Source organism: Sinocyclocheilus grahami, unplaced genomic scaffold (assembly GCF_001515645.1).
Source record: "Sinocyclocheilus grahami isolate Dianchi unplaced genomic scaffold, SAMN03320097.WGS_v1.1 scaffold170.1, whole genome shotgun sequence".
NCBI classification, from domain to species: Eukaryota; Metazoa; Chordata; class Actinopteri; order Cypriniformes; family Cyprinidae; genus Sinocyclocheilus; species Sinocyclocheilus grahami.
The window spans coordinates 231,822-258,067 of NW_015505349.1; the positions used below are offsets into that span (position 1 = coordinate 231,822).

Below are 26,246 nucleotides of genomic sequence, written 5' to 3' on the forward strand. Positions count from 1 at the left end.
AAATGAAAATGTACTTGAAAATAATTAATGAAACGGGATAATTTTCATTTAGTTACACCAACATTAAATTATGAAAATTATATATATATATATATTAAAAAAATCAAATTTGCAATTTTTCATGAGTAAAATCCAGTCATTTCAATCAGAATCCATGCAATCGAGAATTTCATGTGAGGATGAAAGATTTCGCCATGCAGATTTCGCATCTGGGTCAAGTTGGACACACAGACTTGCCACGCTGACCAACAAAAAGCTGCTTAGTTTGAAAATGAATTGTATAATCTGTGCTTGAACAATGATCTGTGCAATGAACCTTTGTCACTCCTGAAACTTCGCTAATGTGACCGCACTGAAACACTACTTTTGCCAGTTAAGTTTAAATCAGAGTTTGTTTAAATCGCATTTTGCGACCAATTTTTTCTGCCGGTGCGACTAATTTTTGTGAGCAGTCGCACTGGCGCGACCACCGCGTTGTCCAACTCATAAGCGCTGCCATTTCTGTTGCATTTGAGAAACATCAATCGGCAAATGAAAGCAAAACTAAACCGAGCTACGTTTCAGCTGTGCAGCATGGAACGTTTATCAGCTCGCACCGCGACACAAACTTGTCCGAGGTCAGAACAGCTTTACTCGGGAGCCAAAGTTGATTTTGCGACACTGTTACTGCACAGATGCAACAGTGCTGCGAGATCCAGTGAGAAGCGTTTCAATTCGCCGCACAATGATAAGGTTGCTGCGAGATCTAGTGAGAATCATTCAAATTCTGCACAGAATTCTCTGTTATAAACAGCGCTGACATATGTCAGGAAACCAGAAGCGGTAACGCTAACTGTAACCATGGTGTTGTGGTAGAAATAGTTGAATGCATTACATTATTCATTTCAGGGTTTGTACAACCTTTTGAGAGAGAAATTCAAGCACTTTTCAATGACTTTCTAGCATTTCACAATTTCCAGCACTTTAAAGCTCTAAAATGATCAAGTTTGAATGTTATTTTTAATGGGATGACCAAAATATACTTTGTGGTAAACAAACACTTATGTAAAATTTTAAAAATACATCAAATCACAATTATAACCAGTAGACAGCAGCAGAGGAGCACTTATTGGCTTATTAGTCATTCATTTCTACATTTTCTCTATATTTTGAATTAAATAAAAATAATTTAAATGATAAATTAAATCAAATTATAAAATCACTATTATAAAATATCAAATCATCAAGAAATCAGATTTTGTCAGAATTTTAAACTTTTTTGTGTATGAAGTAAGAAAAGTCACAAAGTGCCTTGAAAAACAAACTTTTCTTCAATTTGCTACTAAATCACACAATCACTGAAGTTGGTCAGTTCCATATACTAAGAATAATGGTACATTTAATAAGAGTGGAATATACACATTTTCTATATAAAAAATGTGATTTTGCACCCGTTACTTTTGTTGATAAAAGTACATTTTGTATCCATCTTAACTCAAGCTTAATGCTTTACTGTCAAATCTGTATAAACAATAAACAAAAAATAAATTAACAATAAATTAACATGAAATATTATTAATAACTGCACTTGCAAAACAATAGTAATTTTATGATTAAATTATCTATATTTTAATACTCCCCCCACACCACCCCCAGCGCTACCAAATCTGCTCCTGGCACCACCATCTGTAGAACTTAGTGCCGCTGGTGCCACTGCTCTCAAATGTTAGTCTGGAACCCTGAATTGCTTAGTTTGTTGTCTTGTAATGCAATGAGCTATGCAATGTTGGCTAAATAAAAAAGCAACTGTTATATGCGACAGAAAAAAACATTTGAGTCTAGATGAACAAAGTCTGCAAAAACTCATTTAGGTTTTAAAACAATCCAAAAGGTACTTTTCCCACCCATCTGAGAAAATCGTTTCTAAACAAAAGGTCCTCGGGAAATAAACTGTGTTTAATATTTTACAATAATGATGGTCCTCGCTGGCCGTGGAGAGTTGTGAGGCTGTAATTTGCGCTGTACTCTTTGAGAGCGGACCTTTAAGACTCCAATCTGTTCAGCTGCGTTCCAGCCATTTTGTGCTTTTAGAGAAGCCCCTCTCCATCAGAGAGTGAGCAGGCAGAGAAAAAAAGGGAAAGAGACAGAAAAAGAGAGAGAGAGGGGCATCTGGGGGAGGGGTGTATGGGATTTGAGGGGATGTGTACTGTTCTAGGGGCTTTGTGGACTCCCAAATGCCTCCCACAGGCCACAGGTCTCAGCTCTCTTTACCTGACTCTCTCGTTCTCTCTTTAGTGGCCTGAGGAGAACAGAAGGGTGAGGGCTTTGCAAACAGCACAGATCCATTATCGACCACTCTGCTGGAGAAGCCTGGCCTCATCCTTAGATTGAGATTTATTGAGCTGAAGAAATAGTCCATCACACGCCTAGACGTGCTCACATGCACATGCACCCGTGCTTAAAGTACAATGACAAAACGCAGAAGTTGATCTGTTTGCAGCTATTATTTCTTAATCTATTGTCACTCATCACTTAGCAACATGAATATTCATGTGGAAAGGGAAGAGGGGTAGCACTCATCCAATCCTCCTCCGCCGAAACTTATTGTTCACTCTTCTAAACTGGTGAAGCGTGGCTAATTTAAAACACACCTTTACCAATGAAAGAGGCCTGCCCTGCTTTCCGTGTCAACTCAGTTGCTGTTTTAATCCACTCCGCCTCCAAGGAGGAATGCTGAGACAATAAAAGGCTAAAGGAAAATTTTTTATATTTCACATGCTCTCAGCTTTTTCCTTTAAGAGTGGTGTTACTGTTGAGAAAACCCTTTGGCTAGGAGACGCCTTGGCTCAGCGCATCATTGTTAAACGCAGACGGCCACTGTGGTCATCCTTCAACGTGCTTATCTTAAAATTAAAGTAGCCGGAGGAAAGCAATAACTAAACAGTAGGGGGTTCAGATCAGGTGCCGACTTCACACTCCATGTGTCGCATTCACACCCCTCTCTTCCTACATGACCGACAAGCGACAAAGCTTCGACCTGCGCTGCTTATGTCACATCGTACTGGGAAGTACTTCAGTGCAGGTGCTTCAGCTGGCACCAATGCCCCGTGTCAGTAGTAACAGGCCGGTCTTAACCCTGCTCATCCAATTTACACTGCTGCTCATTTCCTTCGCCTTGAGACCTGCATTTTCAAACATACACACACTTATTCTGCTCTTCTCTCATGTGTTAAGTTTGCAAATTTTCAAACATCTCATAGCAAGAGATTAATACCTCCGGTCTGAATTAGATCAAACCTTGTGCGGCTGTGCCCTCAGAGCAGCAGGCAGAAAAAAGCTGACTCCCTCTGGACTGGGAACAGAAGCGTTTGACGAGTGCGGTACACTTAGTCTGTAGCAGCTTTTTAATTTGTAATTGGCAGGTGGTTCGATTTCCCAAAAGCCTCTACAGTCTCCCCGTCATACAATTCTACACAAAGGGAAATTTCAGAACAGATCAGGTTCTTTTATTTCCAGCTATCGGCTTGGTAGGGATTTCTCTGCACACTGTTTGAAACATTGTGAAGGAAGAACTTTGGTGACACTTAAGCCTTTTATTTTGGGAAGAATAAAACTTGACATATGGGGGTTTAAAAAGAAGAAACAATCAAAACGCATCTAACAACATGACTACTTGTATATCTTAACCTAAGTGCCTTTTGTTTTACACTACGTCATCATGTTGAGTTAGCTAATCATTCATTTACATATAGAACTATTAAAAGGCATAGTAACAAAACACTCATTGGAAAGATCAGATACAGGGACACGCAGATATGTAAATGTTGCTTATACGCCAAGTAATTTTTTCCATGTTATGCAGATAACTGATAAATAGACAATATTAAAATAATATATAATAAAGTATTATATATTAAAATATAAATATGCAATATTTATATATTGAAATACACACTATTTTGTCCAAATATATTAAACAATTTTAAAACGCTACAGGTACATTAGATTATAACCTAAAATATAAGAAATGAGGATGTGCAAATAAATATACAAAACGGTTCAATACAATAAAACAATAAATATAATTGACAAGATACCCAATGTGGTTAGGTCTGTCGCGATAATTAACCGTCTAATCGCGATTATTTGATGTAACCTAAAATATAAGAAATGAGGATGTGCAAATAAATATACAAAACGGTTCAATACAATAAAACAATAAAACAATAAATATAATTGACAAGATACCCAATGTGGTTAGGTCTGTCGCGATAATTAACCGTCTAATCGCGATTATTTGATGTAACATTTTTGCTGCGCGCACCTTTGCGCTCGTGCTGACGCGGCGAGTATACTCTCTAAGCGCCGTTTCGTTATGCTTTCGGTTTCGTTTGCCGTTTCTCATATGCAACAGAAATGGCAGCGCTTATGAGTTGACCAACGCGGTGGTCGCGCCAGTGCGACCGCACACAAAATTCTGTCGCACAGGCAGAAAATATGGTCGCAGTCTGGAGCCCTGCTATATCATCTCAAGCCATTCCATATCTTAATGTGAGGGACAGAATTTAGGTTTACAGAAACTCATCTTCCTTCTGCTGCAGCTGTCAGTCATTCTCCGCTCAGTAATTAAACAGCACATCACGTTCAGTTATGACAGTCAGCATAAAACTCTCTCTCCAAGATGATATATTCCTATTATAATACTTTAAGTTTAAGGAAGGAATTATCACAAACAGAAAGATTATTAGAAGCCTTTCTTTTTCTCATGATTTCTATCTTATATTCATGAATGTACTTTGTAAGAATACAAATAGTTAACAGAATAAACATGTTTAAATTGTATAATGTGCACCAAAGATTTTTTTCAAGATGTTTTTGCTGCTAAATTATACAGTCAGCTAGTTTAATTTCATATCTTATATATTTTTATTCAAATGTAGTTTTTCTCTGTAATGAGGAAGTGAGTATTTAGTGGATTGCGTTTGACAAAGGGTTTAAAAGAGTGACCATTAGTTCCACAAGCACAGTATTGATATTCTGTAGTGGTGTAGAAAAAAAGTAGCACTGGTGTTGGATCGGCATTGGCCGATTCTTAGAATTTGGAATACTCTATGTAATCTTACACTGCAAAATAATAACTCAAAAAGATTAAAAGATAAGATCATAATTATTTACTGAACCCTTAAATTAATCACAATTATATAATGCAAGCCATAAAAACAGACAATTAATCGTGATAATCTGCATAATTGTCATAATCGCCAAAGTCCTAAACCAGACAATTAATCGCAATAACGTTGACTATTTTTAGACAATTAATCATCAGCCAAATGTCATAATCGTGACAGCCCTAAATGTGGTTCCGAGGCATCATGCATCAGACAAAGGGTCACATAAACTACATAAAGATCTTTTTGGCACAAGAACCCATAAACAAAAATGCTACATGAGTATAAAATGTGTCCCTTTTAATTAAAGGCATTTAATGATTTGATTTAAACAGCAAAGCTTCTGTTGTCCCCTTCGAGACATGGATCTGAGGGTCTCCTTGTCCTTGTCTCCGCTTGCTTTTCATCTCCCATCTCTCTTTCTGTCTGTCTAAATCTTGAGACAGCTGGAAGCAGAGTGGAAGACATGCATGGAAAAGTTGTCTCAACATGGGGTGATACTGTTGCTGTCTCTTCAGAAGATCAACAAGGAGATGAAGACTGCTGCTTGATGACTCACTCAGGTGGTCAAATGCTGTTAGTCTCACCTCACTGAATAATACATGACTCAAAGCCAAGAGAGAGCCTGGTTTCTCCCCTCTGACAACAAACGGAGGAGGACGAGGAGAAGTTTATTTCGGCGATGACCTGAGCACTCTTTGCGAAGGTGGTGCATGTCCATTTTCACCCCGCCAAGTCTATTGTGCTCATTCTTGACTGTGTTCCAGGGAAAGATCTGAAGATATACTCGCCTATTATTGTTTCTATAACCTCTCTCTACTGTATCCACTGACAAACATGAAATGTACGACGAGCTGCTAGTAAGGCAAAATTGCAAGCAGACAAAGAACCAGTCCTGAAATGACATTAGTGAGCTTACGAGGAATCCAAACAGCTCTGTGTGGACATGAGGACAACGTGTTCAAGCTCCGGTGGAGATCTCAGCCTTACGGAAAAGACTGCAAGCTTTGGGTGTCTCCGTAATTAGGTGACAGCTGTCCAGACACCCACAGGCAGCCAGGAGAGAAATAGAGGACATCTTCAGGGACGAACTCATTTAAGAACTTTCATGCCTTTAGTAAATTCAACATCTAGACCTCCACCCTCAATCATAACCCCAACCATAAGCTCCGTTCCAAAATGCCTAAGGAACCTCACAAGTGAGTTAACTGGAAAGCTCTAGACACACAGCGACTCCAATTTTTATTTTATTTTTTCACTGACTACAATGCATTCTGGGATTGCCTTAGACATTGGTTAGGAAAGCAGCAATACCATACTTAATTATAATTCACTGAAAATAAAAAATGTATTCCAAGTTCATTATTATTATTAAAATGAAACTAGAAATAAAATGTTTTGTAAAAAGTGATATAATTTAGCTTACATTTATTATTATTATAATTATATTTTTCTCATTAATATAAAATGCTGTTTTAAATGTTTTGTAAAAAGGTGAAAAAATGTAATTGTTTATTCTTATTATATTTATTATTTTTCTAATTTCTAATGTATTACTATTTTTTTATTGTTGTTATCAAAACAAAAATGCTGCAAAATACTATTTTAAATATTTAGTTTTAAAGTGTGAAAGAATTTAACTTGCATTAATAACCATGTAATAATAATAATAACGACAGTGAAAGTACATCTAACTTCTAAAGATTAACCTGTGAGCCTTAGATGACAATAAAGGTCAAAATGACAACAAATCATCCAATATCTGCTGATATCCAATATGGACTAATAAAAAAAAAATCTTAATGTCACCTGAGAACACATAAGGTACTAATTTGGAGCAAATAATCATGCCGGTATCCTTTTGGAACTGTTTTGCATGTCAAGAGCGAATATATGCTGCCTTAAAATGCACTCTAGCTAGGCAGCCTGCTAGGTTTCATAAGGGCGCTATAATGAGCACCATAAAGCCCACCCCAACCCTCAGCTGAGTCCACTGTGGACATTCACCTCTCTTTATTGTCAGCATTCTTATCACACGGGTGAGAGTGGTACTCATCCAGCCAATCCCGCTTGATGAGCTCTCCATTTTAAGAGCCAATTGGCAGCCAGGGAGACAAATTGCCGTCACAGTACAAGGACATCGGTGTGACTCCGAGTTGTAAAGACGGACTGCAGACAGCCACGGCCAGCTCGCAGAGGCCTGAGTATTGATCTCATGTGTGTATAATCTCCCGGCTGGACCCATAAGCTGCCTTTGTGTAGCGAATATCCGCAAAGCTACAGGGAGCCTGGACACGAGAACGCCACTCAAAGGCCTGATCGATTCAGCTGCTTTATTCTTCCTTCCATCTGAGAGGCCCTGCCTGCAATACCAATGGCTCTCCATCTCTCTCTCCCCATCCATATCACAATCTGCTCACTCCTCTTTTCCATTCCTTCCTTCCTTACCTTACTGAACCAAAGACTTAAACCACTTCCGTCTGTGTGCATTGAATTTATTTAATACACGAGTTTCACAATTTGAGTTGAATTACTAAAATAAATGAACTTTTCCACTACATTCTAATTTATTGAGATGCACCTGTACACCTAGACCCAGAAGATTACATTAAATAAAGTCGAAATCGTGATACGGTGCCGAATGTTTCAAAGTGAAGCACGTCTTTTACATGCGTGAAAAGCATCTTTTACATGATCTGGTGTTTTCAGTGTTTCAGAGTGGCTCGGCTCACAGATTTTTTTTTAATTTACTGTAAAAATATTTGTAAACATTTTTATTTAGTAATAATAACAATAACAACAACAATAATAAAAATAATAATATAGTTTTAGTATTACATTTTTGTCCCCCAAAAAAATAAATAACAATAATCAGAGGGAAGGAGGGAGAAAACACAAATATATATATATACACATACCAGTGTTTCCCCTGCCATTATTTTAGGGGGGGCGGCCCGCCCCTCTAACGGCACCCCCCGCCCCCCTTGAAGGTCAAGTTAATTTTATTTAATTATATTTTCCCTATAGCGCCAGATCACAACAGAAGTCATTTAAAGTTATGCACAGACACGCGGTTTTGTGTAGTACTCGTACTGAAATGCTCGTGACGCTTCCGGTGATGTTACCTCTGCAGTCTCACTAATGAGGACATAAATACATGAACAACATCGCCAGAACTGCTCTAAGAGTCACTTCATGAGCATTTGACCGTTTCATTTCAATAAAACTATCATCATGTCATACACACACAGAAATGTAATGGTATTCACGGCAACCCGTCAAAATAAACGTTCGGTTTAACTTGAGGGCATTGGCAGAAATATATTACGATTGTTGAGTAGAATGTACGTAACAGACTACTACTACTACTAATAAAATTATCAAAACCTTATTTTTAAGGAATAAGCATTCATTATTTCTTCAATGTTTTAATTGTAATATTAAATGACCTTTATTTTCCCCAAAAAAATGTTAAATTTTCATTACTTAAAAGATACATTAAATGAATGTTTTATGCCTTAAAACAAAATGTAAATACACAACACAGAATTTCTGAGCAAAAAAATCATAAGGCTATTGTAAGAATAAATGAAACTTGTTTTATGCTTTCAAATTAGACATGCTAAAACAGAATTTGGTTACAATAAAACATAAGGATGGACAAATAGAACATTTCATAGGGCCCTAAACATAATATTTGTTAAACTTTTAATAAATTGATGTTAAATTGTTTAGGTTTCATGATTTTAATTAATTAGACATGCTTTTTGATTAATAAAATGTAATTTAACCATTAAAAAGGAGTCCAGAAAAGAAAAAAAGAAAAAAACGGAATCTACCCCCTCAAAAGCCATAAACCTAGGGGAAACACTGCATACATATATATATTAGGGCTGCACGATTATGACAAAAATCATAATTGTCGATTATTCCTTTGAAATTGTAATTGCTATTATTAATTTGCGATTAAATGAATGATGCTTACACCTTTGTTTGAAGCAATTGCATGCCATATTTTTATATGAAAATAAACAAGCTGAAAACACTAACTGAAAAACTTATTGCTTCTCTATAGTATTAAGCCTCAAATGTCAACTATACACCGGATTGGTTTCTCTTTAAATAAAAAGGTAAAAATATGAATGGTATTATAATGTTATACTAAAACTAAAATTAAAACAATGGAAAAACCCTTAAGACAACGCGTAGAAAGAAAAAAAAAAGCATCTATATATATCTATCTATCTATCAGGGCTACAGACTCATTCTTCCGAATGGTCACTCTTTTGCAAATAACTTTCTCAGCTGGTCGCACCAGCACATGATTTGGTCAAAATAAATAAATACTTTTTTTTTTTTTTTGCGCTACAACATGGGATTATTCAATGCATGCTGATTAACTTTTATCATAGTTTATAGTTATATGGAAACGAAAGTGGTTAACATTCAACCCATTCTTTATCATCAGTAGTATTATTTGTGATTTGAATTTTGTAAATGGGAGTTTCTCTTTTGCTGCGTTAAGCCAGGGATTCGAATTTGCGATCTTGTTGTCACTTGTTTTGCTTACATATATCTACACACCTTTCATTTTAAGACTAAAACAAAAGATGGATTCATTGTTATTCTTATTTAAAAAGCACAACAACAATAAATCAGTAAGATACAATGACAAACTAGCTTACAAAACGTTTATTAACAAAAACGAATAAGATGAGGCATGGCACACGCCACATGCTGTATTATATACAGACTAATAAATTACAGAACGTTTAGCAAACACTGAGGAATCAAATAAATAAATAAAAGAGAGCCTCAATAGCGTAGTGTGAGGTAAACAGCAAAGATAACAAATTTTTCAAAATGAAAACAAAAAGTTATACTAACAGTGACAGTGCTTGCATGTTTTTTTTTCCACACAAGAATACCAGCATGTTCACCTTCTCTGGTTTAAGAAGCGGTCTTTTACTTGACTTTCGCTTGAAAACCATCCATTGTTTCCTCAATATGCGCTTAATTTTTGCTTTCAGTTTCGTTTGCAGTTTCTCATATGCAGCAGAAATGGCAGCGCTTACGAGTTGAACAACGCGGTGGTCGCGCCAGTGCGACCGCACACAAAATTTAGTCACAAAGGCAGAAAAAATGGTCGCAGTCTGGAGCAGTCTATATATATATCATAATCATGTAGACCTACATTTGCCTATATACATTGTGTTGCATATATAAAACACAATGTCTCTAAAGCATTAACAGATCAGCTATATGATCTATGTATGATGTATAGGACAGTGAAAGTCAATTGAAAGGTTTGCTGTATAATAACATATTGCAAATTCTTAATTCCACCACAACAGATGATGTTTGTCATTTTAGGGATCTAAGGATTAAGATATTTTCCTTTCCTTTTTTAAACAACAAAGGTGATTTAAAGCAGCCATCTTCAAATCATGGTGACATCCCTTTCTATTCTCCACTGCAGCACTGACAAAATCAACTAACATGCCTCAGACATGTGATTCAATTCAGTCTTATCTAAAACAGAGCAGCAGTACTCTCCAAAACAGAGCAGGGAAGGGGTCTGCTGGGTTATTACTGAAAGAGAGCTTCAGCAACTGTGTGTTTCAAGGACCTTCAGCAGATAATGCCTCCAACCCGATTCCACTGGGGCAACGGCTGGAGGAAGAGGAGGAGGGGGGCAACCGTCATGCCATTCCCCACCTTCCCCCTGTGAGCAAACACATCTCTAAGCAGAAGACAGGGGGTGAAGAGACGAGATTGGAAATTGTACATTGGCTATAATCTGATGTCTTCACATTAAATAACTAAGCATACTGCTTGACCTTTCTTTTGCTGCTAAATAAATGAAAGACACGGTGAGGATGATTTAGGACTACGGCAGCTGCGCTACGCAGCCGTGCCTTGCCCTCTGACGGAGTGTTGACATTTCCCCCCAGCCTCATGTACAACCAATTTCTAAACAGCAGGTGAAAGAGAGGCCATGTTTACAGCGCAGGAAAAGGTTATTGCTCTGGTCTAGGCTCAATCTCAGCACCTAATACAGACCTAATGTGGACTGTTTCACTTTTCTGCCGCTCACTGAAAAATATAAAGAAAAACAATAATCTTGTGTGTGCTTTGGAAAGCTAAGCGTGAAAAATATGACTGTTTCAAATATCATCACACTGATTCCTTCTGCACTTTCATCAAGAAGCAGTGAATTTATTTAGTCAAGCACAGCAGCCAATGAAAATGCATTTCTTCTCATCCAAGTTGTGGATGCAGAGACATGTTTATGCTATGCTGAAGCACCATTTTCAGCAAAGCTAACAAAATATTGCCAAATACATACTTGCTGTCCAAACGGCATGCTTATTTTATGACAACCGGCTCAAATTCCTCCAGCTGAGATGAAAACTACGAGTCAGACAGACAAAAGTATTGTACAACCGAAACTCACCGCCAGGTCTGTAAACAATATCATCCTCCGTAATGAAGGAAGTGATCTCGCCGTTCTCCGTTCGCTCATAGCGCGACTTCCTCTTGGGCAGCTTTTTTTTGCTCTTTTTGGTGGCCTCCTCGGCAGTGGTGGCCCCAGGCGTCTCATTGTCGTCGTCTTCACTGTGTTCGCTCTCTGCATAGTTCTTAGCTCCGCCCTCTAGTGTGCAACTGCGCCGAGGCCGCGAACTCTCACTTTCACGTGTTTTGTCACGCTTTTCACGTTCTCTGTCCCTGTCCCGGTCGCGCTCCCTCTCCTTGTCTTTCTCTTTGTCGGCAGTCATGATTCGCCACGTGCCTTCTTCTGTCCTCTCACGGCTGGGCCTCCGTGAAAGGTAGACTGTGAGCCTGGGCTTCAGTCTTCTGAATTTACCAATCAAATCCAGGGAAAATTTGGCCACACCAACAACCCCAGTGTTTCAGAAGAGCTGAAGGAAGAAAATAAAAACATTGTTAGATGAGTCAATTAAGTGACACACTTTATTCATATATATGCATGTATATGCATTTTCTTTGCAGAATGACATTTGATTCATCACACAATTAAAAATCACTTTTATTTTTTAAATTTTTTTTTGAGGCGGCAAAATCAATGTCAGGGTGATTGAAACATTCTGATACTCCAGTGAAAAAAAAAACATCAAAGAATAATTATTTTTGTGGCAACATGCAACCAACAGGCAGAAACATGCAGTAAAAAACCCATAAAAACAGGAAATGACATCATAGAGAGAACCGGTGCAGACCCCTCATGTCAAGGTCAATAAGTACAGCATAATTTGAACTTTTTAACAAGACTATACAAGACTTGTAAAATGTCACGTGGTGTAGGGCTGCACAATTAATCAAATTTCTAATCGCAATTACAATTACGGATGCCACAATTACATAAGCGTTCAAAGCAGCAATTAATCGTTGAAAGTCCACTTATGTTATTCTGCATGCTTAAGATGCTTTTTTTTCTTTCTACATGTTATCTTGTTTTAATTTTAGTATAACATTATAATACCATGCATATTTTTTACCTTTTTATTTAAAGAGAAACTGACATTTGAGGCTTAATACTATAGGAAGTAATAAAAGTTTTTCAGTTAGTGTTTTCAGCTTGATTATTTTCATATAAAAATATGACATGCAGTTGCTTCAAACAAAGGTGTAAACATCATTCATTTAATCGCAAATTAATAAATCGCAATTACAATTTCAGAGGAATAATCGACAATTATGATTTTTGTCATAATCGTGCAGCCCTAACGTGGTGCAACTCCACCAAAACTATGAATTAATAATAAAATTTAAAATAAAACTTGCAGTGAGATATTTGTAAGACCAAGGGCCTGTTGATACTCATGCAATAGGTTTAATCAATCACAGCCGGCGAGCAGTGCTGTGACGTCGTGCGCCAAAAGGAAGATCAACCGGCGGTCTTCTCCACAGCAGCAGCACTGCCTCAGGAGAGCTCTGAGCACAGCTATATCAAAAGAGCACAAACTTCAAGCTGCCTGCTCTATTACCCAGCTCATTTTTGCCTGGCGATGAAAAGCAGCACCATGTTTCCCCACACAGTGACCTAAACAGGATTCCCCACTGCATTATCAAATAGGCTCAGCTGCACGTTTTACAGGGTATTAAGCTTATACAGACCTTTGCACAACTAGCCAGTTCAGGCTATCGAGAATTTCTTACAAGCAATATGTTAGACTGGAATAAGACCCGGTGCTCCCTCCAGGCCACAGTGTTTGTTGGTTGTGCATGCTGGTCAGACTAACTACAGCCTGGCCAGAGGCGGCCCTACCTCAGCTAGCACAGCGATCACCCGTGGAAATCAGAACAGACAGGCATGGAGAAGAAAACCGGGCAGAAAACAGCTTTGGATCAAATCCTGTTTTTACAACGCTTGCTGCTACTTGCCTCTTTTAAGTCAACATTCATAAAAATAAATATCAATCTTTTATTGGTTGAAAAGCAGGAAGCGGAAAAAAACAAAACGAGACCACCAATATGAGAGCATGAAATGGCTGCGTAACGATGAAGCGCACTTGAAAGGGTTTGCGCCACCCCCCCCCCCTCTTCAGATAAACGGGAAAGTAAAGATTACAGCCTCTGGTGCAGCCAAACCTGACAACTGCCGAAAAAGCTACAGCGAGTGAATTTGGAAATACGAGGAGCCTGCGGGAGTACAGCAGCAGGACAGAATTGGGCTGTTTGTCAGTGTGAGAGGTGTGTTTATAGAGCAGGTATACAAATGAAGAGAAATGGCTTATGACAGGCACACTGGTGCAGTTGACAAGCAGTCCTGTCAATGGCAGCCTGTCATCTTGAGTAGACGGCAACTGACGGGGCAGCTACTCTCCTCATCAACCTCCAACACTACAGACTGATTACAGAGCTGCACCGCCACATCACCGCCCGATTAATCACCTTATGACGAGTTACAGCACTGACCGCCAGTCTGAACACACAAAAACACACACTTATACACTAAACATAAATGTTTCCATATACAGTGTTTTTCTTCATTTTGTGTGTTTTTCACTTTGAGACACTTTGAATTATGGCAAACTACGTATTTTCAAACTTGACTAGTCAGTGGGCTGTTACAATGACTTCTTGGCTAACCGATCAGGAAGGAAACCCTGCATTATTAGGCCAGTTCTGAGTTCATCAGGCCATGTTTCATGATTCTGGTGTTCAAATACAGCTAGCAGGAGAGCAAGACAATCAAACAGAATGCAGGGGTCGAGGTGCGTTTCACAATTTTTCACTTACAAATATGATAGTGACATGACACAATGTTAAAAAGCATCCAAAGAAAGACGGTAAAGGTTTTACCATGCAAAAAGTTTAAAAACAAGATGTAAGCAAAATATTTTTTAAAAAAAATAATAATCTCGACAAACTTGTCAAACTCATTAATAAATTGTTACATGAAAAAGATGTCAAAATAGTTGTCAAAACAGCAGTACATACAGTAAAAACACAAAAAAGATAAAATGAGAATATCATGTGAAACGATAACAAAACAACATGGGATAAATGTCTGAGGTTTTACCATGCAAACAGCTAAAACACACGATGTAAACACTACTTTATGCACCACTGCTAAAAATGTTAACTAAATTAATAAAAAAAATCTAGACAAACTAGTCAGTCAGTCTCATTAATAAATTGTTGAATAATGAGAAAATATATCCAGAAGTATATCCAAGAGTTTTAAATAGCAGTACATAAAGTACTACTGTAACTTTGATTAAAAATGTAAACAAATGTTAACATCATAATAATAATGCAATTTATATAAATAATCGAAATAAAACAAAATAAATATGAAAACAATATATATAAAAAAAATTTAAAAACAATTTAAAAAATCAACTTAAGAAAAAAAAAAAAAAACACCACCACCACAAGTACTACATTGAAAAGTTGTCCAGAAAATAAGCTTTTATTTGGTGGTAGCATCTTGATACTATTTGGCAATTAAAATACTTACATTACGATGTGTCATGACAACTCTTACTGCATCAACTCCACGAAACGAGCGCTGTACAAATGTGCCGCATGTGATGAATAACTTACAACTGCAGAAAGGTCAGCAATCCACACCGTCTCACATGTAAAGAGCGTCTTATTTATACGAACAGGAGCATAAGCAACCAGTGATAAGCAGCGGCTGCAGTGAGGTTCACAGCACTGACTAGCAACAATGCAGCGGTTCATGTGGCGTCTGAATGGTGACCAGGACCAATTAAGCAATGGCGAGTACTCCCCTCAACAGTACCCACAGATGAATAACGTGCTGTGGGGCAGGTGAGGCTTGAAGCCATTACACATCAATCACCAGAGCAGGACCTTTTGAAAGATACCAGCTGTCTTAATGGAAAAGGGAGGGAGGGAGAAAAATCAGCCATTTGTGAAAGCCGGTGAAAAAAAAAAAAAGCTTCAGGGGTCTCAGCCAACAGCACCTATTTTACCATTTCCATTACAGCAATGAAGTCAAGGGGTGTGAGCCAGGAGGTTTTAAATAAAAATACATTTCTCCTTCAGAGCAGCGGATAAATTAGACCTTCTCACCCCTCCAACCACACAGTTGCTCTCCCACTATTAACACATCACCTCACAATGGGCACGCAGCAGGGCTCTATTACAAAACACACTCCTTTTTCAACATTACTCTTTCATGCTGCATGTTTTATTCATCCTAAATCACTCTCCTATTACACCAATAGGCCATGCATTCATCTCTGTGATTTGAGGTAAAAGCCAATAAAGGGTCAGGCAAACACAAATGCTATTTCCCCCAAGAAACCTGAACTGCCAGGTGCTTCATTTGCAAATATAGTCGAAGATTGCATTGGATAGGTAAAAAGTCAACGAGCAGATGACATCGACCTAGCAAGTGACACACTTGTGTGTACATTTTCGGTGATCCCTGATCAGTGTTTTCAATCTGTGCATTATGAAACGCAGACGTTTGACTGGCGAGGATTACCGATGGCTTTCCAGAAGGAAGTTGTGAAATACACGTCTGATGTGATTGTTTTCGGCGAGCGAGATTAGCCTTGGAACATATCAAACAAAACATTATCTGCAAAACGAACAACTGCGATTTATCAGACAAATGTCTCGTTCGAAGATCATCCAAGAGAGCTACTCTGAAAACAGCCTTGTTGAAATCAATCTATTTTGACAGAGCGCCAAATAGAAAAGCTCGATAAATAAATAAATAAATATACAGACAAACATCTAAAGCCGCGAAAGCCGGTGAAAAAAACCAACAACAACAACAACAACAACAACATCACTAAAATCTGGTGGGGAGTTATCAAAGAGATTTCTGTTATTGCTGATGAAAGCATCACACTGACTCTGTATTGTGTGAAATTATGACTCGCAGCAGTTCAATTCCAATAGTTTCACATGATCATGGAGTAGAAGCACATATAATCTGTATTAAAAATTAAGATTCACACCATCAACCCGCTAATAACAGAATCTTTATCTGATGGCACACATTTATTCTGAAACAGTTCTTACTGGAGAAGATTATACTGAATAAAATACAAGCCTACTCTAAATCGTAATGGCCACTACTCACTATTTCTAACAATTACTCAGTGCTCCTCAATAAATGGCTACTTTATTGATACGGTTGTGTAGTACGGTGGAGGACCCTCTCCACACGGGAACTGTTTTTATTGAGTTTTAAATTGCTTTGACAGGCTGATGGATCTTTAAGCATTACCAAATCCAGCTCCATTAAGTGAAATAATGCGAGAAAAGGCCTTCCTTCAAAGCATAACACTATAAAGACTTGCATTATACACAGCCTAACATCTATGTATTCGGTTCTTTTATTGTAGCCTTCATGAACAAACAGACTTTTGTGACTTCTGAGATCTTAACCATGAGTTACAGATGGTCATGGTCAAGATAAACACTGCAGAACTCCTTTTAAAATCTGAGATTTTATTCGACTTATAAAAAAAGAACCTGCCATGGCATCAAAAGCACTAGAAACTTTGCATGAAACAAAGCAATGTTTTTATTTGTATAGGTAAAAATGCATTTGCGGAATGAGAGATTTGATTCGGATTTATGTATTAGGCAATCTGATGAACGTTTTAGAATAATAATGCTTACACTGCTTACACACACACACACACATACATATACAGCGGTAACCCAGGAAACACTATCATTGCTGTTCATAAGCACCACCTGCTGTCAGAGAGTGAATCCCATCGGTGACAGAATGAAGAAAAATCCTTGGGAGAAACCAGGCTCCGTCGAGGGACCAGTTCTCCTCTGGCCAGACGAACCAGCAGTTCAATTCCAGGCTGCAGCAAAGTCACATTGTGCAGAGGACTCAACTGGTTCCTGTGGTATTGTCCCGGTGGCCGTCTGAGACAAGGTCTTTACTGGGGATCTGTCTCTGGGGCTCATCTAGTTGTCCTGGTCTCCGCTGACATTCAGGGCTGTAGAGGTCCTCTCTAGGTGCTGATCCACCATCTGGTCTGGCTACGTACTGGATCCAGGTGACTGCAGTGACCATCTGATCTGGATTCAGAGTGGATCTGGTGGCTACGGTGACCTCGGAATAAGAGAGAAACAGACTAATATTAGCATAGATGCCATTCTTCTAACGATGTAGCAAGTACATCGGGTGTTATGGGAAGTGTTCCCGGTTCCGGTTGACCTAATTACTGCAGCCTAAAAATCCTTTAACGGATTTGAATAATAGAAATGTGTTAGTGTGTTATGTGTAAGCCAGGTTAAAGAGATGGGTCTTTAATCTAGATTAATATTAAGATTATACTTCAACAGCACAAGAGACAACAGCACAACCAAGGTTATACTTTTGCAAGTAAACCTGTCCAGCACAATTCTTCAACTGCACATTGCTTCTGCCAAGGACTTAAGTTACGGCCACCAACACCTGACCTTCACGACTCCTGCAGTTGTATCCTCCAGTCAACAGGAATCTGCGTATCTTCTGACGTACAGTTCTCTGGAAAACACAAGAATCTTGAAGGACTCAGCACTGCTGAAGAACAATCCACGCCTCTCCCAATGCAAGCTACCAGGACACCCAGTGGAGGACATCCACCATTGCCGGACTGATCACCCGACCAAGTGGAACGTAAATATAAGCCTATCAAACCTCTTTCTAAAGGCCTTGGCACTAGGTTTTGGCTTATATGTGATTGTTTCCTGTGTAGAGACTTTATCTAGGGTCAGCTTATAACCGGTTGAAACCTTACATATGTTAGGCTATCTGTAGTCACAGCAAATGCCCATTTGCTATCAACCCCTTTGCCCTGAGAAATAGGGATGTAACGATTAACCGCGAGCCGGTCGAAAATCGATTCAAATATGTGACGATTCAGATCGGTAGAGATGCCAAACAAATTGCGATACAATTGGAGTAGTAGTTTATATGAATGTATCTCTGAGGGGAACTGACTGTCTTTAGAAGAGTTTACGTGGTATTTTCTTTTCATCTTGCCTCTGAACAATGCATATTAAAGTAGTGTTCATAAGCTCAGCGCTGCTTTGTTTACAGCGGTAACCTAGGAAACACTATTGCTGTTCATAAGCGCCACCTACTGTCAGAGTGAATTTGCGTCTCATTCAGCTCATCTGCTGTTTCGTTCAGATATGTTTTATGTAGTATATTTCATTCATAGTTCATAGACGCAAGATGAAAAGAAAATACCACGTAACTTTTCTAAAGATAGTCAGTTCTCCTCAGACATACATTCACATAAACTCCTACTCCAATTGTATCGCCACTTGTTTGGCATCTCAACCCATTTGAATAGTCAGATATTTTAATCGATTTTTGACCGGCTCGCGGTTAATCATTACATCCCTAATATATATATAGGTATCAATATGCAGAGAGGCTTAAAAAGCCTCAGAGACATGATTTGATATAAGATCAATAATATTTTCAAATATGCACTTATACGTTTCAGGAAGAAAAAAAAGAGGCAATTTGAATATCCCTTTTAATGTCTAATCGACATCTACTGATCTACTTTTATATACTGTCATATTCAGATCTCATGAGGGCATCTTACACAAACAAACTGGCTGGAAATTAATTTTGGACATTGTAGCCTCTGTAACAACATAAATGTTGATGATTTATATACAGAAATCAGTGGGCTAACCTGAGCCCTGAGAAGCCAGTAAACCAGAGGCTGAAGGCTAGGCTCCAAGCAATCAGAGCATGTGAGAGTAAGTGGTTGTGTGCGAGTGTGTATTCCCTCTGCACAATTCCCAGAGGGGCCGGCTCCCCATCAGCGCTCGTGTCTATTATCAGCATCGTGCCTGAGAGTAACTTCATTTCACACTGTAAGACACAAACAGAGTGCAAACCACACTGAGGGCTCCCAGACTTGTTTGTCCATGTGGCAGAAAGAGTGGGGGGCAGGGGGGGGTCTGGATAGTCAGTCGCTGTGCTTTTAGCCTGGTTGTGTAGCCAACGAGCACTTCTAGAGGGAGTATCAGCACTGGAGGAGTGCAAACGTGATGAGAACAAGACTGGAAAATGCTAAGCAAAGAGAATCACAATCTAATTCACACTCTGTATGACTTACTTTCTTCTGCAGAACACAAATATATATTTTTAAGAATGTTTTGTCCATACAATGAAAGTCAACGGGTTCCATTGCTTTTGGACCCTATTGACTTTCATTGTATGGACAAAAAAAGGACATTTTTTTAAATATATTTTGTATTCCAAAGAAGAAAGTCAATAATTACAGAGTTGGAACAACAATTAATTTTTGCATGAACTATTCGCAAATATCCTACCAGTGGCTAAAATGTATGTTGACTATTGATATCAAAAGAACCATAATGTCTTTCCTATTCAATAAAAAGTGAACAAGGGTGTGCAGGGCCTGAATTTCGTTTTGGAAAATGGGGGGAGGGGATTCCCCCATTAGGTGGCTCTTATGGGGGGATTTTATATTTGAGGGGGGAGTTAGGGTATTTTTTTTGACATTTTTAAACTACAATCATCCAACCTAAATGTTTCGTCACCCAATGTATTTGTGTTTTACAATTTATAATGTTGTTGATTCATATTTATATTGTGAGGAAGATAGGCCCACTTTTAACAGAAAAAATGAGCATTTATCGGCCGATACCGATATGGTGGCCGATATATCGTGCATCCCTACAAGATACAACTAAAATGAACTGTGCTTTAAGTTTCAGGTAGGTTTAACAGTAATATTCAGGTACAGAAATACCACAGAAACAGAATAATCTATTTAACTTTAAAATGACACTGGTTAGTTTTCAATGTATAAATAAACATTAATGACAGACAGCAGCAGGTTTATTTAGGCCGTCTCTTTAAGACCTCATGCACGGATTGAACTGTTACACAAGTTTTGTTTCTCAACTGTTTACATTACCTTAATAGCCTGTATACCGACAAGGTTTAGAATAAATCGACAGTTTACATGAATAATCAAGACGGCCACTTTGACATATTTTTGTATGTATTTGGCCGTTTACGTGCATTAAGGCGCACATTCTCAGATGCGTCTCTATGTGCATGCACTTTGGGTGTGAGGCGGCTCACAGAAAGGGTCTCACAGTCACGGAGCGCGCAAGTACTGAATTGAGCACTTGAATGTTTAAAATTGTAAGACTCAAAAGCACATGTAAATGATACAGTCCGTCATCTGTCGCGAGCGTCTTTCACGTTGAAACATTTGCGGGAATCAGTAGAATTATGCGCAATCCCCGCGCCAAAATTCAAGCCCTGGTATGTGTATGAAACTATCAATATGCATTCGGAAGACGTATTTAAAGAGTTAAACGTAGCATTAACCGTCAATATGGTGATCTGCAGCATACGTGCTCTTGGCTTGGCTTCACCTGAGCATATGCAATCAATACTCAATCAATGGCAAATAAACACATACCTCACTTTCTAAATCTATCCTAGATACCGAGGATATTAACATTACACTTGCCCACCTCGACTGATCTGATTTGATTCACAATGCAATGAATTCAATGCGAATGCAGCAGTTTACAAAAGCCCATTCACCGTTTCAATAGGTTCAGACTGTGTAGTAGCAACACCCGTATGGCTTTTTCCTTCCTCAATCAAAATACAATTGGCATAATAGCTGACATAGACTGTTAGCATGGTGCAGTGCGATAAAAAAATAATTTTGTAGCTAAAAGACGACATCTAAAAGTAGTCAGTTGATCAAAAGCCTCATGGTAGCTCAGCCTGAGCCTCATTCACAGTGAAAGCAGGAAGGTCTCAGGGAAGCACTGGTCCTGACAGACACCCACTGAGAGGGGGGCTCAGCTCTGCGTCACGCTTCCCCCCCCCCCCACTAATCATCACATGAAACACAGGGCCTGGAGGACAGATCTCAGCTCAGGCTTATTGTTCAGGACCTCATTTATTCTCGCTGCAACGTTATTCCAAACTCATCTTCGAGAACATAAGGTTAAAGATGATGAGGCCGCAGCAACGATGCCATTAGGTCAATGCGTCAGACCATTTCCAGACTAAATTATTTAGTTATCTGGCGGTGGCTTTTTTTTCTGAACACTGGCAACCAGCGGCAGATGGTCTCGCGAACAAGCCGGGAATTCAAAAACATGCGTAACTGCTCTGCCAAAAGCACCTCCACCCCAGATACCACAGGACAGTATTACCTCTAATTAGGAACGGCTTTTGTTTCTGCATCAGCCACCTCTTCAAACCCACAGCCCAACTGTCTTTAACAGGCTCTAGTCTGAATAACACCCTCTTTGTTACTCCACCTCTCCATTTAAGGCAAATATAAATATAAATTCTCTAGTCCCATTTCCACTGCTGGCCACACAATATACTGTTTATTTAAAGCAGACAAAAAAATAAAAATAAAGACTGCCCGAGAGCACCTACAGTGTCAAATCTTTGTCCTCTTTAAGAAGACAGGACGAAATGTTTGGAGGAATATCAAATCAGGGCTTTCTCTACTGCTGGTGCAGTATGGAGTCCAAATGTGCAGCACTGTAAACATGATTTGAGATTGTTTCCGTGCCTTGGAGCGGCAGGCAGGAGGGGAAGTGACTGGAGGGTAATGAAAACGCTGCTGAAACAAGCAGGATCAGAGCTTCCCTCTCCTTTCTGGACATCTCATAAAACATGCATTGACTAGAACTATTACCATTCTGCCGTTTTAGTGTGCCGTGCAGCTCCCAGGAAGAGAGCACTTATCAATCTATATACACACCATACTTGCTGCTTTTTATTTTAAACATATAGTGACGTAAAAGAGCAGCGGTTTAGAAAACAAAACAAAACACGCGTTTACCAGAGGGAGGCATCTAAACGATAGGCTGCCGCTTCTCTCTGGGTTCAGGGTTGTGTTTAAAGCAGTGTACAGTGGCAGGCAGGAGATTAACTTGTAACGCATTCATGTGTGAAATGGAGACTTTATCCCTAACTGATAAGTGTTGCGAGGCTTCCAGAAAACACAAGACTGATGATTTTTCATCATTTCTGAAAAACAACCACAATATATTCGATTACCGCTCACTGCTTTTTGGTACGTTCACACAATGCAGACTCTTAAAACACCCCGGTGTTTTACAACAGAGCACGGTGGGAGGTGGGCGAGGGGAGTAGGGGTGTCTGCAGTTCATGCAATGTGGCTTTTCTAGTCCAGCAAGTGCATTTAAAGTAAAACCATTACACAGAGGCACCAGGTTATACTATGTTCTTGTAAAGAGCTGATGGATAGCATCCAATCCCAAACTGTTTTGTCAGCTGAACCCCTTTGACATTAAAATATTTACTTTAGGCACCCCCTGAGATTTTAAGTTTATAAATGTAAATAATTTAACAAGATATTTGCATGTTCACCGTGTTGGGTCACATGGCATGCAGGTAAAGAAATAAAATGTTTTTTTTTTAGTTTTTCACAAACCCACTGCTGTTCAAAACAAGATTGGACCCCACTGATTTTAATTGAATTAACAAAAAAAAAAAGACATTTCAGAACATCTTCGTTTCACAGAAGACAGTCAGCCACACAGGGTTTTCATTTTTGTCTGAACTATCCCTTTAAATATCCTGAGAAAATAAAAGCCACAAACTGCCTTTATTAGAGCTGGAAGTAAAAAAACACACTAACAATTTTCCAAATTAGAGAACAGGAATTCCTGCCACTTCTTTGCACAGAGCATCCATTTCCCAAGAGAGCCAAATCACAGTATAAAGGCACTGAAAACTACACTGCATTTTACAGGTTTTAACAGTGTGCAATGATCACGGCAACACATTCACAGGCTTTGTGCTCTTTAGCGAGCTTTACAATTCCTTCCACAGCACGCCAAGAAATGAACCTCGGGGGGAAGGTTTGTGTGCGTCCAAGCTAAAATATCTTGCAAATGCATGGGTAAGCTCATAAACAGAGCAAGCATGTTCAGCACAGAGCCACATTCATCCAAGTATATACACATGTGTCAATCTAAATGAGTAGTCCATTGACTGCTGAGCAACTGTATTTTCATCTAAACTGCATACTGGGCAGAGCTAATAAAAAGCTCGGCTGAAATGAAATGTGGCCTGACCTTTTCCGATCTTTCTTTCAGCCACTCCTTTACGCAGATTTCCAGTTTCCCTCACGTATCACACTATTAAATAGGCTCCCTTCTACCCGGCGTCCCCTTACCATGCTAACAGTATGACAGAGAACATGGGGACTACGGGACAAGCAGACTTAAAATCAGAGTTCACTTTCGATACCAAGAAAAAATTAGAGGAAATCCCATTCAAAAGACTGTTTCCCGCAGCTAATTATTAGTAAAGTCCAACACACCCATTTTTGTTTGCATTCGGTCTTATCTTCTGAAAAAAAAAACATAATTTGATGAAGATCTACCCTTTGTTACCAAGAGGAATGTCTTAATGAGCTGTTCAGCAAAGATAACGCACGGCTCTGCAGAGCCATCGCATGTTGTACATCTCTAACCCTCTGCAGCAACAGCAGATCAAAAATTCAATAATGAATGTGGAATCGCAGTAATTAATGTCTATGAGAATCCAAACGCTCTGAAAAAATACACGAGTAACCTGATTAATTTTATATAGGAATAATCTGTGATCAGCATTACCAAGTGAGCCCAAAAACAAATTAGATTTGAAGTTAAGAGCCCCATTGATCAGCAGTCATCTAAACCGGCCATGAAAAGGGGTTGGTAATCCAATCCAGTCGTTCAGAAGTGCCTGGGAGAGTTGCATCTCCACAATGGAAACATTCTGTCCACAATGTAATCCATTGTGTTCATTCGGTGAGCGTTTTGGAACCTGTTCGATTACACTAAAATGGCCCAAATCATTGCGAGCATAAACAACGTGAGGAGGATCCTTTTACAACTTGGCTCAAGACCCAACGGCTGCACCACTCCACTTCCAATGACATTTGACTAACCTGTAGAAATAGTGACGCACAACTGTCAAAACACTGCTGCTCTCCAGAACATTCCTCATTGTCTCCATACAATTCCATGGCTCGACTAGTTTAATTTCATACAAGTGGAAATGTAATGTATACACTGTTTCTTTAGTAGATCCCTGGTGAATTTGTGCTTCGGTTGCAAAACAAAAAAAGCCCGACAAACTAAGCTCAGTAAAAAGCAGACGCTAACAACTGTAATCATTAACTATTCTAGCCACTGGGAGTGTGAAAATCATGACGAGATTAGATATTCACTAGTCCAAAACACTCAAGACTGTGAGCTTTGTCCATCGACAAATTGTTTAAGGAATCAGAAAAATATTAGGATAATCTTACAACACTTCACTTCAGGCCGCAGTCATTTTACAAGCCAGCGCCAGAGAACAACGCCACCTTCTCTTTGAATATACAAGGTGATTCTCAGAAAGACAAACACATGGATGAATCAACAGCACATACACTAATAACCTTGGGCTGTCTAACCGTTCCACTGCTTTATGGAACTGTATAGCGTATAAATAGCAGATCCATTTCTACACAGTCTGTTAGGGCTATATTTCAGCTTCCCCGTCATTAAATATTTATCCTTTCGGAGTGGCAGGTTGTACTGAGGTGATAAGCACTTAGGAATCCAAATTTTTCAAACCCCCCCCCCCCACCCATTTCCAACCCTCTATTTCCCCCCATATGCAACAGAGATTTTTATTCGAATGGATTATCTACAAGTGCTCCTTTAATCGGCACAAGACAGGACTGGAACGGTGCCCACATTCCCAAAGGAAAGGCGCTCTGCTGGTTTTATCAGCAGAGAAATCTTTTTTAAATACCAAAGGAATGAAATAACTTGATTTGAGGAAGACTCCTTCCTTTGTAGAGAAGGTTAAAGGGGGTGGGCCAGGGGAATTTCAGCATCCCAGAGCTCTTTGTATCACTGACACACCACATTATAACTCAGACTAAAACAAAATAGGAGATTTAGCTTTTCCAAATATGGAATTGGTGTTCGTAGCAAATCAAACAAAAATTTAAGCCGCACCTCTGCTTGCTGCTGCTTGTGTGAGTGTTTGGCTTGGGTTGAATTTGGCATCTTAAAGCATATAATGATGAAAAGATTTCATGCCTCAGCCTTGTGGGTGGTTGATGTTGGGTGTGAATGCATCTCTAGTGGACTCTGCATGCTTCAAAAGGCTTCTAGGGCTGACCTATGGTACGTCGCAGGTATTCTTGGACGGACAACAAAAACATATTTTTTAGGGCTCAGTAGGGAACGACCTGCCAGAGGAATGGCAGCTCAAATCAGACAGGTTAAATTCCAAATGGAGCCTACATGTGGACTGGGAGCTCTTCACAACACAAGAAAAGAGATCTAATAAACGTTGAGTGAATATCCAAGTTCAGACACATCCAACTGCACTTCCATCCACACAGAGGACAGAAAAAATGCTTTTAAATGTATTTATTAAATGTATATAATAATGAATTAATAATGTAATAAATATTTAGCCAATATAAATAAATGAATAAATTATATAAAAACAAAATATACAATATACATTGAAAAAGTAATAATTTTTAAATATATATATATATATATATATATATATAT

The 26,246-nt window shown here is 38.9% G+C and overlaps 1 protein-coding gene across 6 annotated transcripts in view; it reads right to left on the minus strand.

The window, feature by feature from the left end:
• LOC107593365 (arginine-glutamic acid dipeptide repeats protein-like) overlaps positions 1 to 26,246 on the minus strand; it is a 190,076-nt gene that overhangs the window by 89,825 nt on the left and 74,005 nt on the right. For all 6 annotated transcript variants that reach the window (XM_016283048.1, XM_016283049.1, XM_016283053.1 and 3 more), the window contains exon 2: positions 11,605 to 12,070. In XM_016283048.1, coding sequence (XP_016138534.1) covers positions 11,605 to 11,926 — 322 coding nt within the window. In that variant the 5' untranslated portion in view covers positions 11,927 to 12,070. The remainder of the gene's footprint in view (positions 1 to 11,604; positions 12,071 to 26,246) is intronic.